Source organism: Cucurbita pepo, chromosome LG04 (assembly GCF_002806865.2).
Source record: "Cucurbita pepo subsp. pepo cultivar mu-cu-16 chromosome LG04, ASM280686v2, whole genome shotgun sequence".
NCBI lineage: Eukaryota > Viridiplantae > Streptophyta > Magnoliopsida > Cucurbitales > Cucurbitaceae > Cucurbita > Cucurbita pepo.
Window position 1 is genome coordinate 3,351,341 of NC_036641.1, and position 12,149 is coordinate 3,363,489.

At 35.8% G+C, this 12,149-nt stretch overlaps 1 protein-coding gene across 1 annotated transcript; it reads left to right on the top strand.

The window, feature by feature from the left end:
- Positions 1 to 6,782, top strand: LOC111792739 (CDPK-related kinase 5-like). Its single transcript, XM_023674315.1, has 11 exons — positions 1 to 552; positions 2,652 to 2,782; positions 2,999 to 3,040; positions 3,139 to 3,247; positions 4,135 to 4,213; positions 4,299 to 4,595; positions 4,666 to 4,778; positions 5,599 to 5,706; positions 5,797 to 5,859; positions 5,967 to 6,134; positions 6,306 to 6,782. Exons 1-11 carry the CDS (start codon positions 1 to 3, stop codon positions 6,444 to 6,446), a joined length of 1,803 nt encoding a protein of 600 aa, XP_023530083.1. The 3' UTR covers positions 6,447 to 6,782.
- Positions 6,783 to 12,149: the final 5,367 nt, after the last annotated feature.

Consider the following 12,149-nt stretch of genomic DNA (forward strand, 5'->3'; position numbering starts at 1 on the left):
ATGGGTATATGTACTTCCAAGCCGCCGTCGAAGCCGAGTCCGTACGCTTCGAGGGACCTAGATGAGCGGCGGGTTGATCCGTCTCAAACTCCCAAATCGGCTTCCACTCCTTACCGGAAAGATGATCTCGTCGCCGGGAAACAGTCGCCATTCTTTCCATTTTACAGCCCTAGTCCTGCGCACTTTTTTTCGAAGAAGAAGAGTCAAAACTCGCCGTTGCCGGGCGGTGGAACTGAGAGTGCTAGCTCTACTCCTGGGAGATTCTTCCGGCGGTCGTTTGCTCCTCCTTCTCCGGCGAAGCATATTAGGGCTGTGCTAGCGCGACGGCTTGGGAAGAAGGCGGGTTCCACGGCGGCGATTCCAGAGGAAGGCGACGAGGAAGGTGAGATCGAGTTGGATAAGAGATTTGGGTTCTCGAAAGAGCTCACGAGTCGATTGGAGATTGGCGAAGAGGTGGGTAGAGGGCATTTTGGATATACTTGTTCTGCCAAGTTCAAGAAAGGAGAGCATAAGGGTCAACAGGTCGCTGTTAAAGTTATTCCTAAAGCTAAGGTTAGTGTAATTTCAATTTTGAATTCCCCACTTTCTTTCAAATTCCTGCAAATTTATGTGTATAGTTCCTTAAACGAAAGCTAATTCTGAACAAAAATGAGTGGGTTTTACTGATTTTGGTATAAGATCCTGTTCGAATCACAACCCATTTGCTTTAATCCTTGTAGAATTCAAATCTGCAAAGAATAAGCAAAGTTTCTCGAGATTTGCCCTGTTCACTCGATCTGTTTGTTAAAATATAGAGTTTGACCTGCTCATTGAAAGATCATATTCACATAGGAAAGAACTTAACGATTCTGGTGGATTGACAAATTTAGGCAATTGAATATAACCTTACTTTATCTTGAATACTTCTTCTGCTATTGGAGACGCGTAAAGGGTCGGCTTATATGGCTTTTCTTTCCTTTCGAGTCAACGATGAGAATTATCTGGACCCACCAGAGGCCCTATGTTTAGGTTTTCTACTGTTCTAAGCACAATCAAGGAGATATTATATGTTTCTTTAGAAAACAATTCTGCAATGATTTGCTTAAGAAATGATATTAAACTTGCCACTTGATACCAATTTTCTTCCTGGATATTCTTGAAATTGAGCTTTTCACTGTTTGAGATGTGACATTCTCAAGATATTGATAGAGATGAAGTAAAATATTTGAAAATGTTCTTGGCCTCCAGTTGGTTCTTGTCACACTTCTTTACCGAGAATCGAATTGATTGAACTGATGAAAGCATTCCTAGAAATACTTTCTCGACGAGAACTCATAGTATCTTAATAAAAAAATGCACTTTCCATGGGTCAAGTAGTAGTAGTAGTCTCACATGTTTCATTTATTTTTTTAATTCATTATGCATGTTGTATGTATGCACTATCTTTTTCAACACATGGGTGTGTTCAGTTTGAAAACGTTTGCTGTATATTTGGGTCGAAATTGACTTTTCAAATGATATTATGACTTTGTAAGAAATTCAGACGTGTAACTCTCATCCGTAAGGATCTTAAATTGTAATGGTGAAAGAATTATGTATATTTTATGATTGATTGGTGCCGAGTCTTTCGAGTAACTACTATTGCTGTTTTGGCGTATGCTGGTGTCCTAATAGTCTCGACTCTTCGGAGTCACAAATGTATATTAAAGATTGTTTGGTGTTCATGTTCTATACTTACTGTAATTGTGATTTTGGCATACTCTGATGCCTTACACTAGAGACTTGAGTTGGGTGTGCACTGTGCTTCTTGACTCTTTGGAGTTGCCATTGGCATGTCTTTTGTTCAGTGTTCGGGTTTCGTTGTTCATTAGTTGCACCCTTAGTTGGATAATGGATCAGTGACATGTTCGTTTGGGTTATATTGTTGCTTGTATGATGGCAAGTGTGAAAGATCAATTCTCACTATCACATCTTTAGAAACCCTAGTGTTTCTGTAAACATGCCAGCGGTTTAGTTGCAACAACACTCCTTAACCTACGATCTACTATGAGTGCATGCCCTATACAGAATCGAGTTTGTGCGTGTTTGGCTTTGTTTTATTTCATGATTTCTTTTCTATTGTAACAGCCCAAGCCCACTGCTAGTAGATATTGTCCTCTTTGAACTTTCCCTTTCGGGCTTCCCCTCAAAGTTTTTAAAATGCATCTGCTAGGGGGAGGCTGGGCCGTTACACATATTTGGAGAGGAGAACGAAACATTCTTTATAAGGGTGTGGAAACCTCCCCCTAGTAGACGCGTTTTAAAAACCTTAAGGAGAAGCTCGATAGGGAAAGCTCAAAGAGGACAATATTTGCTAGCAGTGGACTTGGGCCGTTACACATATTTATGGATGTATGAACCTTGAGTCGTGTTCTCTACTAGAGTTTGACTATGCTTCATTCTATACGTTTGTTGGGTTCTTTGATGCTTATATTTTTTTTTTAATGTTTTGGCGTGGTCATGATTGTAAATCTTAAATGCAGAGCAAAATGATACACTCTTTCTTACTTGAGGATTGATATTTTTATAGCTTAGTATTCACCTCAGTGCTTCAATGATAGCTTCTTGCTTCCAAATTTAGATCACTTTTCTTCTTCTCATAACTTGTAAGCCTTACTTTCTGTAATTGTCAGATGACAACAGCTATTGCAATTGAGGATGTGAGAAGGGAAGTAAAAATATTGCGAGCCTTGACGGGACGCACTAATCTAGTACAGTTTTATGATGCATTTGAAGACCATGATAATGTCTACATTGTAATGGAGTAAGCTTGAAGCACTTTACTCGTATATTACTTGATATGCTTATATAATTAATATACGCTCCGAAGATCCAACATTTTTTTCTCATAGCTTTCTCGATTGGCCTTACGTCTTTAGAATCATGCGAAATGTCCTATGGTGTTTCGGCTGTACATTTTATTTTACTAATGTAACATCCTGAACTTATAACGTTTGCATTTACTTCTGTGGACATTCAGGTTGTGCGAAGGGGGAGAGCTTCTAGATAGAATACTTTCAAGGTGGTAATTTTGGTAACAAATATCAACATTTCTTAGGTTTCTTAATCATTTAACTCGCACGATTTGTCTCTAACAGAGATTGTAATAATGTTTTTTAGGGGTGGAAAGTACTCGGAGGAAGACGCAAAAGCGGTTATGGTTCAAATATTGACCGTGGTTGCATTTTGTCATCTTCAGGGTGTTGTGCATCGAGATCTGAAACCCGAGGTTAATCATATTCTCTACTTTTTAAGTACGTTTCATTGGTAATGACACAAGATGTCCTAGGGCACATTACAATTAACCACAACAGCTCTAAACGAATCACCCAACAGGCTTGTTCACTGTTTTCCCATATCCCAGCCCCACCAAAACTGCATTGTTTCCCTGATCTGATATCGGAATGTATAAAGCCGACCCTTACAGAACCTGATCATTCGTGACGTGTTTCCTGTTTTGGTTAATTGCCAGATGTTCATTGGCATAATTCAGTTGCAAGTTATCCTTTATATTTCCTCATCCGTCAGATGAAGAAGTAAAAAATTTAGGTTGCTATCCCTATGCTTGAGTAAGACAAAATTATGGAAGGGTTATCTTTTTATTTCTTTGCTAGTGATCAATCTTTTTAGTGATCAGTTGGAGAGGGAATTTCTTCTTAGTGTGGAAACATCCGCGTTTTAAAACCTTGAGGGAAAGCCCTTGAAAGGAAAGCCCAAAGGGGACAATATCTACTAACGGTGGGTTTGGGCTGTTACAAATGGTATCAGAGCCAGACACAGGGCAGTGTGCCAGCGAGGACACTGAGCCCTCAAGTGCGATGGATTATGAGATCCCATTTCGGTTGGAGAGGGAATCTCCTTATAAAAGTGTGGAAACCTCTTCCTAGCAGACGCGTTTTAAAACCTTGAGGGGAATCCTTTGAAGGAAAAACCCAAAGAGGACAATATCCGCTAGCGGTGGGCTTGGGCTGTTACATCCCATCCTCGTCTCTGCCCATGTAGTGTAATCACTGTTATCAAGGTCCACCAGCCAACTTGCTTCCATATTTGTTGTAGTCAATTGTAGATAGAAGTTTTATTCATTTATTTTATATCCTAATAGTTTAATTTTCCCAGAACTTCTTGTATACATCTAAAGACGAGAACGCCCAGTTAAAGGCTATTGACTTTGGCCTATCAGATTTTGTCAAACCAGGTTCGTCTTATTTTCCAGGCTTTTGCTGTTGATTTCTCACATACTAGATAGATGGTGGTGTTAATTTTGTTGTCATGGCTTATAGATGAAAGACTTAATGACATAGTTGGAAGTGCATACTATGTGGCACCCGAAGTTCTTCATAGATCTTACGGTACAGAGGCCGATGTGTGGAGTATAGGCGTGATTGCATACATTCTTCTATGTGGTAGCCGTCCATTTTGGGCCCGTACCGAGTCGGGAATTTTCCGAGCAGTTTTGAAAGCTGATCTAAGTTTCGATGAAGGTCCATGGCCTTCATTATCTTCTGAAGCGAAGGACTTCGTCAAACGCTTGCTAAACAAGGATCCACGCAAACGATTGACTGCTGCTCAAGCATTAAGTATGCTCCTTTCTTCCCTTCTTATGATGTTGACTTAATGTCCTAACTCTCTGCAATGATCCTTTTGCAGGTCATCCTTGGATCCGGAATCACAACGGTGCAAAGGTCCCTATCGATATCTTAATATTCAAGCTCATGAGAATGTATATGCGGTCGTCGTCCTTACGTAAGGCTGCTTTACGGGTACGTACTCACATGTTTATTATATGAATGGATTGTTTTCCCCCCTTAGTTTAGAAGAAGAATATTTCCTGTTCTTTTCTGACCAATACAATTCTAGTTACGTAAATTTTAGCTTATATTGGCTTTGTATTCCCAACTTTTTCTCTTTAGAGCCATTAACTAGTTACAACAGATAACACAAAAAAAATGATGGTGTAACGGCCCAAGCCCACAGCTAGCAGAAATTGTCCTTTTTAGGCTTTCCCTTTTGGGCTTCCCCTCGAGGCTATAAAACGCTCTGCTAGGGAGAGGTTTCCACATTCATATAAAGGGTGTTTCGTTCTCCTCCCTAACCAATGTGGGATCTCACAATCCACCCCCCTTCAGGGCCCGGCACCCTTGCTGGCACTCGTTTCTTTCTCCAATCGATGTGGGACTCCCACCAAATCCACCCCCTTCGGGGCCCAACATCCTTGCTGGCACATCGCCTCGTGTCTATCCCCTTCGGGGAACAACCTCCTCGCTGACATATGACCCGGTGTCTGGCTCTAATAGCATTTGTAATGTCCCATGCCCACCCCTAATAGATATTTACCCGGGCTTTCTCTTTCGGGTTTCCCCGCAAGGCTTTAAAACGCGTCTGCTACAGGGAGGTTTCTATATCCTTATAAAGGGTGTTTCGTTCTCCTCCCCAACCAATGTGGGATCTCACAGAGGGCGTGGAAGAAGAAGTCGAGAGTGTTGACACAGTCCTATTATTATTAAATAAAGGCAGTTCAACTGATTTCAAATATTATGAATTTATATATGATCCCATATAACTTTAATGTGTACTCTGCAGGCTGTATCCAAGACATTGACAGTAGACGAACTCACTTATCTAAGGCAACAGTTCGAATTGTTGGAGCCGAACAAAAATGGCTTTATAACTTTGGAGACGATTAAGATGGTTCGCGCTCGCTTTCTCATGCACGTGCACACACACAAACAAATGAAGTTAATGGTGGAAATCTAACATTGTCATCCTTATTTTGGACAGGGTGTCACGAAACACGCAACTGATGCGATGAACGAGTCCCGTATGCTTGATTTTCTTGCGAATGTAATCTTTTGCTGTTTTTCGCTCTGTGCAATAAGCTGTATTTATGTATGCTTACAAAGCTTGCACAATTCCTAGTTTCTACTAATCAGGGATTGTTTCCATGACAGTTAAATACACTTCAATACAGAGGAATGGATTTCGAAGAATTCTGTTCTGCTGCATTGAGCATTCATCAGCTAGAAGCACTCGACCGTTGGGAACAACATGCTCGTTGTGCGTATGAGATTTTCGAGAAGAATGGAAACCGAGCAATTGTCATAGAAGAACTAGCCTCTGTAAGCTGAAACGAAACCCTCCACTCGTAATGTTTCCAAAATTCGTCATGTCGTTCTTAGTTCGAGCTTTTAAATGAAATGTCGTCCTTCCTGTGTGTGGTAACTGTTAATCTCATGATATACCAAATTGTAGCAAAAGGGTTTTGTTATATCATCTCTCAAATATTGCAGGAACTCGGTCTTGGACCGGCCATCCCACTCCATGTTGTTCTTCAAGATTGGATTAGACACACCGATGGGAAGCTAAGCTTCCTTGGATTTGTGAAGTTGTTGCACGGCGTGTCGAGCCGAACGGTAGCAAAGGTATCGTGAGCCCCTCTTAGCCCATCTCGAGGTCATCTCAGTACACACATGAGAGGTATTGGTTGGATCTATCTCAAAGGGTCCTTGAAACACACCAGAAAGCAGCAAGTTTTGGAGCAGATTTATGAAGTTACTTGCTGAGGGCCAATTCTTTTGGGAGCTGTTTGGACCATTTCAAAAGCTCTATGGACAAATTCCCAAGAATGTTAACTTGAAATTCCACTATAAATGAAGATGTAATTTATTATTATTTTTTCTTTTTTTCTTTTTTACCAAATAGTGTGATGATAGCATTGCCACTCATGAAGAACTACTAATACATAACTTCCAAACATTTAACCTTTTTTTTTTTTCATTTAAATTTAATGTATGCTTCATTTTTTACCGACCAAAATTCAAAGAAAATGAAGTATCACGTGGCTTGAGTATTTAAAAATACTCAATACGTAGCTACAGTGTTGAGGTTGGAAAGTAATGTAATACAAACTTCATGATGGGACTTATCTTTTTATAAAAACATTTCATGACCTTGAACTCTACTTTCTAGTTTGGACAAAAATTGATGTGTTACTCTCTACACGGCCTACACATGCATGTATAAACTGACTAGGCGGGTGTATCTGTACCCACTAAGTCTGTCCTTCATCTAGCACACGCTATCGTAACCATGGAGCGAAAGGAGCCAGAATAATTTCCTGGCAAAACATAGGTAACACAATTTACGCGTCTATACTCATCATGACGAGAAAGTATCTTGATGCATGTGGCATACAAGATGCATGAAATCTCATTAGTCTCGAATCATGTCATATATGTATAGTGCAAGTCATACCTTCATTCTTTTCATGACGTAACGTCCTATGAGACATGTCATATCTTTCGTAATTAACATAGATGGATTTCTAATGTCCTATAAACAATAAGTGAATGTATTATACTACAAATTCTATTTTTCTCCAATTGGAATGTAGAGTTCAAGATGTTTTTAATGAAAAGATAAGTTCTACCATGAATACTTGTGTTTACTTCTTCTAACCCCAACAATAGGGCTATTTACCGAATATTTTCAAATATTCAAGTCATGTGCTATTTCATTTTCAAGTAAAGACAAGACATCTTGTATCAATGACAATGTCAAAATCATAAAACCAAGGCTAGGTTAGTTACATTTCTGTTATTTGTCATTCATAAAACGAGGGCTAGGTTAGTTACATTTCTGTTATTTCAAAAATTTAAGTTCATATCCTCGTAATATTATTATTATTATTATTATTATTATTTTGCGCATATTGTGCATGTGACGTCCCTATTTTATTATATATATATATGTATGGTGGTTACTGATTAAATTTGATTTATGATTAAGGGGTGATAGGGTTGGTTGATTTGAGTTTGGTTAAATAGGCTTAGTAGACTTTAACCAATTGTTCGGGATACATATTTATTATATTTTCTACCTAAATTAAGGCCAATGGAACCATTTTTTTTTTAAAAAAAATTAATTCTTAAAAAAAAAAATCATAATTAAAAAATAATAATGTAAAAGCATTTATAAACTTAATTTTTAAGGGTTAGCTATTAAATTCTAAATTTGTTGGTAACTACCGAATGTGGTATTGCATGAAATATAAATGAATAAACAACAAAAGAAGCATTTATTATAATATATATTTTTCACCTTCCCCATTTCCTCCTTCAACATACCCACTAATTATAATTTTAAATATCTAATTATTTTATTAAGATAAAACGAGCGAGGATCAAATACGTGGGTACCGGTGATCTTCACTCTTGTTACAAATACAAATAGGTAGCTTATCTATAACATAACGAATATAAGAAAGTATTGGACCCGTAAACATTTGAATATGGATTCTAAATTGTAGACCTATGGCGTTTTAAGTATTACAGCGAGACCTTTTCTAGTTGAAAATTGACGGCAATCGAGAGCATATAATTTACAAGACCTAATTTTTATGTCAATATCATATCAACACATTTTGGGTATTTAACTAATTTTTATATCATCTTAGCTAGTTCTTAACGAGGTTTAAATGATTCGAGAATTCAACTAGTCTAGACTACCCAATCAAAACAATAAAAGTTAGGTTCGGTTAGTTTTTTTTCAATTGGGTTGGGTTGAATTTTTTGCGGGTTGACATTTTTTTAATCGGGTCAACTCAATAAATTAAAAAATAGAGTTTAACTAACGTTAGTGATGTGTTATGACTTGTGAATGTACGCATTTTTTTTCTTAATAATTGGGTTGGGTTAGTTTGTAAACTCTATTTAGGTTACTCGGGTTACAGATCCAACCAACTTGAAATTTTGGATCGACCCAAAAGATTTTTCCAACTCGTGTACGTTTCTAAAGCTCTTTTTTTTTTNTTGTAGAATAATACGATTTCGAGTTAATTATTGAAGTGGGGCAAACATGTTATGCATATAAGGTAGGTGGGATTGTTTTGGCATATGCTTGTGGGTCTTACATTGTTTTTCTTTTTCCATTAATTAATTTAATGTGCTTTTCTTTTTCTTTTTCCAAATTATTCTTTTAATCACATTTCAATTATGTTCTATTTTCCTTTTTAAAAAAATAGAATAATGGTGTATGGACTTGAGCGTTCATAATAAATTCATTAAAATAATATTCTTATCAGCATGAATTTAAATAAAATAAAGTAATGTCGTGATCTAACCTTAGGGTTGTTAAACCAAACATGAATGCAATTCCAACTTCACTTCTATGATCTAACCTTAGTGTAACGACCCTAGATTTCTACTAACCTAAAGTCATTATTGTATACATGACGTAACTTCTTATGCGGAAATAATCATTTAAAATGTCTTTCTAAAATAATGTCATGGACTTACCTATTTAAAAAAGAAAAGTATTTAAAACAATACAAAAGAAATATTAAATAAACCAAAGTAAATATTAAAAATAACAATGTTTTATACTAACCTAAAGTCTAAGAAATTAAATGCAACTATCCTATGCATGTGTCATGGTCTTTACTTGCGATGTCGCCGTCAACTGTACATGAGTATTTTGTCTTTACTTGAAATGTAAAAATAGCACACGCTTGAGAATTGTAAGATATATGCTGAGTAACTAACTCTACTATTGGGATCAGGGAATGCACACATGTATTCGTGATTAATGATTTATCATTTAAAACCATCGTAGAGGTGGCTTCAAATCCGAACAAATTGTATGTGTAATACTTCCCTACACATGGCCCACATGTGCGAGCCTGAGCCCACCAGACGATTCGCACACCCGATGGGCCCATCATAGTCGGACAAGTTAGTTGTAGCCGAACGTCGATCATACCATCATATCATTTGACATATCATATAACGACACATTCATAACATCAAATTACACTAATGACACATGCAAGGTCATTGGCATGTATCATCATGCATTAAACACCTCTAATAGTGAACTTGTCTCAATCGACAAGGGTCCGCGTTTGTACTTGTATGATTTATGAGTTGGTTTAACAGAGTTGAACCTTGAAATGAACAAACTTTATAGAGTCATGTGAGTGCCTAGTGGGCGCTGTTAGTGGATCTACAACCATTCCCTAATCATGATCTTATTCGAATGAGAGTAAGGAACCACATAGGTAGATTAATATTGGCAAACACTATGTCTCTCCCTCTTTAATGATATTAATGTTATTGGGCTTACTAGGGAGATGCTGACTAATCCCTACTAGATAGTCCGAAAACAGTATCCATAACGTATTATGAGAATTATGGGCTAGAACCTATGATAGGGTCACGCCTCGAGTATCTATGATATTTAGGTTTATGATAGCAAGGGACTAGTAAAAACCTAATCAATATACCTTAGAATCCAAAGATAAAACATGGGTTGTAAGCTCAAAAGTCAAATATGGAGAACTAATTGCCGAGATAGGGTTAAGCAAAGAGAATTTTATGGGTTCTTCGCCGCTGCCCTAAGTTGAGCTTGGGTGACTCAAGCCAACCTACAGATAACCTAAGAGAGCCTATGACTTGAAATAAGACTTCGAAAGACGAATAAGATATTCAAACAACCTAACGATCTAAAGGACATAAAATTTAAGAAAGAAGTATGAACTAACAAGTAAGCTACGTATTGAACTTTTAATACTCGTTCATGCTACCTTATTCTTTTCAGATGAAGGTTAGACAAGGTGGTCAAGGCGAGGGCATGCACGAGCTGCGTAGCTATAGAGGTCAAGATAGATATGAGACTCTTGATTTTCGACTATCTATTTTGAGTTTGTACTTTTGTATAATTGTCTCAATCATTTTGTACTGTTTTAACTAATTTGTAACTAATGCATGCACGTTTTTCATTGTTTTAAATTATCATACTTTTTCAAAAAATTTATGTTAGTCAGTGACAGTCTATGACTCAAACCTCTCGAAAAACAGTAAAAAAAAAAATGATAAATAAAATTGTAATTACAAAATGAGACGAGATAAATAATAGTGAATATACGCAATAATAATAATAATAAAACAAAATTGAGAATAGAATTTGTAATTAATTATTATTGAAAAATGTGATAAAATAGAAATAGAGATGTAAATAATTAATTGATTTATTTAAGGGATGCATACAACAAAATCTTAGTTAAATAATAAAATAAAATAAGATGTAAATAATTAATTGATTTATCAATGATTAATTGCTACACGTTAATCATTTGGCGTGCTCCAATCTCCAAAAATGTCTGCTTAATCCTTACTTCTAATTTCTACTTTTTTTTTTTTTTAATTACTTTCGACTTGTCGTCTCCTCTCTCTCTTTGCCAACTGCCTTCTGCCTTACTCATCTGTCAATGTCGTCTTCAACTTGTCTTGTCGTCCTCTTTTCTCATTGATTTATTCTCATTTCTATTCCACCAATGGGTTTATTTAAATAAATCAAAATTTTCAACTTTCACCCATAAATTTGAGACAAATTATGAAACATTTTTTTACGGTGAGTTAAAAAACGGGGTTGGGGAAGGGATTATATTTCCAATCTGTCCAAATTTCCTATTTTATCCGCTTAATATAAATATATTTTTATTATATATATATATATTTTTTATTATATTAAAAAAATAAATGAGTTAATTATGAGACTATGACCGTAATATTTAAATTATGTTAGATACAATAGTTTATATATATATATATATATTTGTTTATGAAATTTATTGATTTTTATTATAATTTTGTTTTTCAAATTTTTAATAAAGATTATATTGAAAATTGAAAATTTTAAAACAACTGTTTAAAAGAATAATAAATGAAAAAAAAAAAATTACCGGCCGTAAAAAAAAAAAAAAAAAANAAAGCTTACCCGTTCCCGCCCCTTAAACATCTCTATTATGAAGGTCTCTTTAAAATCCGAATGTACTTTATGATTTTCTACCTTAAAAAAAAGACACAAAATTGAAAATATCTTTACAATTTCTCTTATATGTCTCATGTATTCAAATAATTTCTTTAGATTTGGCCAATTAAGTGAGTTTTATTTTGTAAAATTTTTAACTTAACCATTTTTATTAAATAATAAATCCGATTTATTTTATTTTTAATAAAAATTAAATGTTTCTTTGTAAAATAATTTTTAAATATTTAATTAAAATTTTTAACTTAATTTTAATATATATTTTAACGTTAAAAACTAATTTCGAGGGTTATTAAAAAATAAATAAC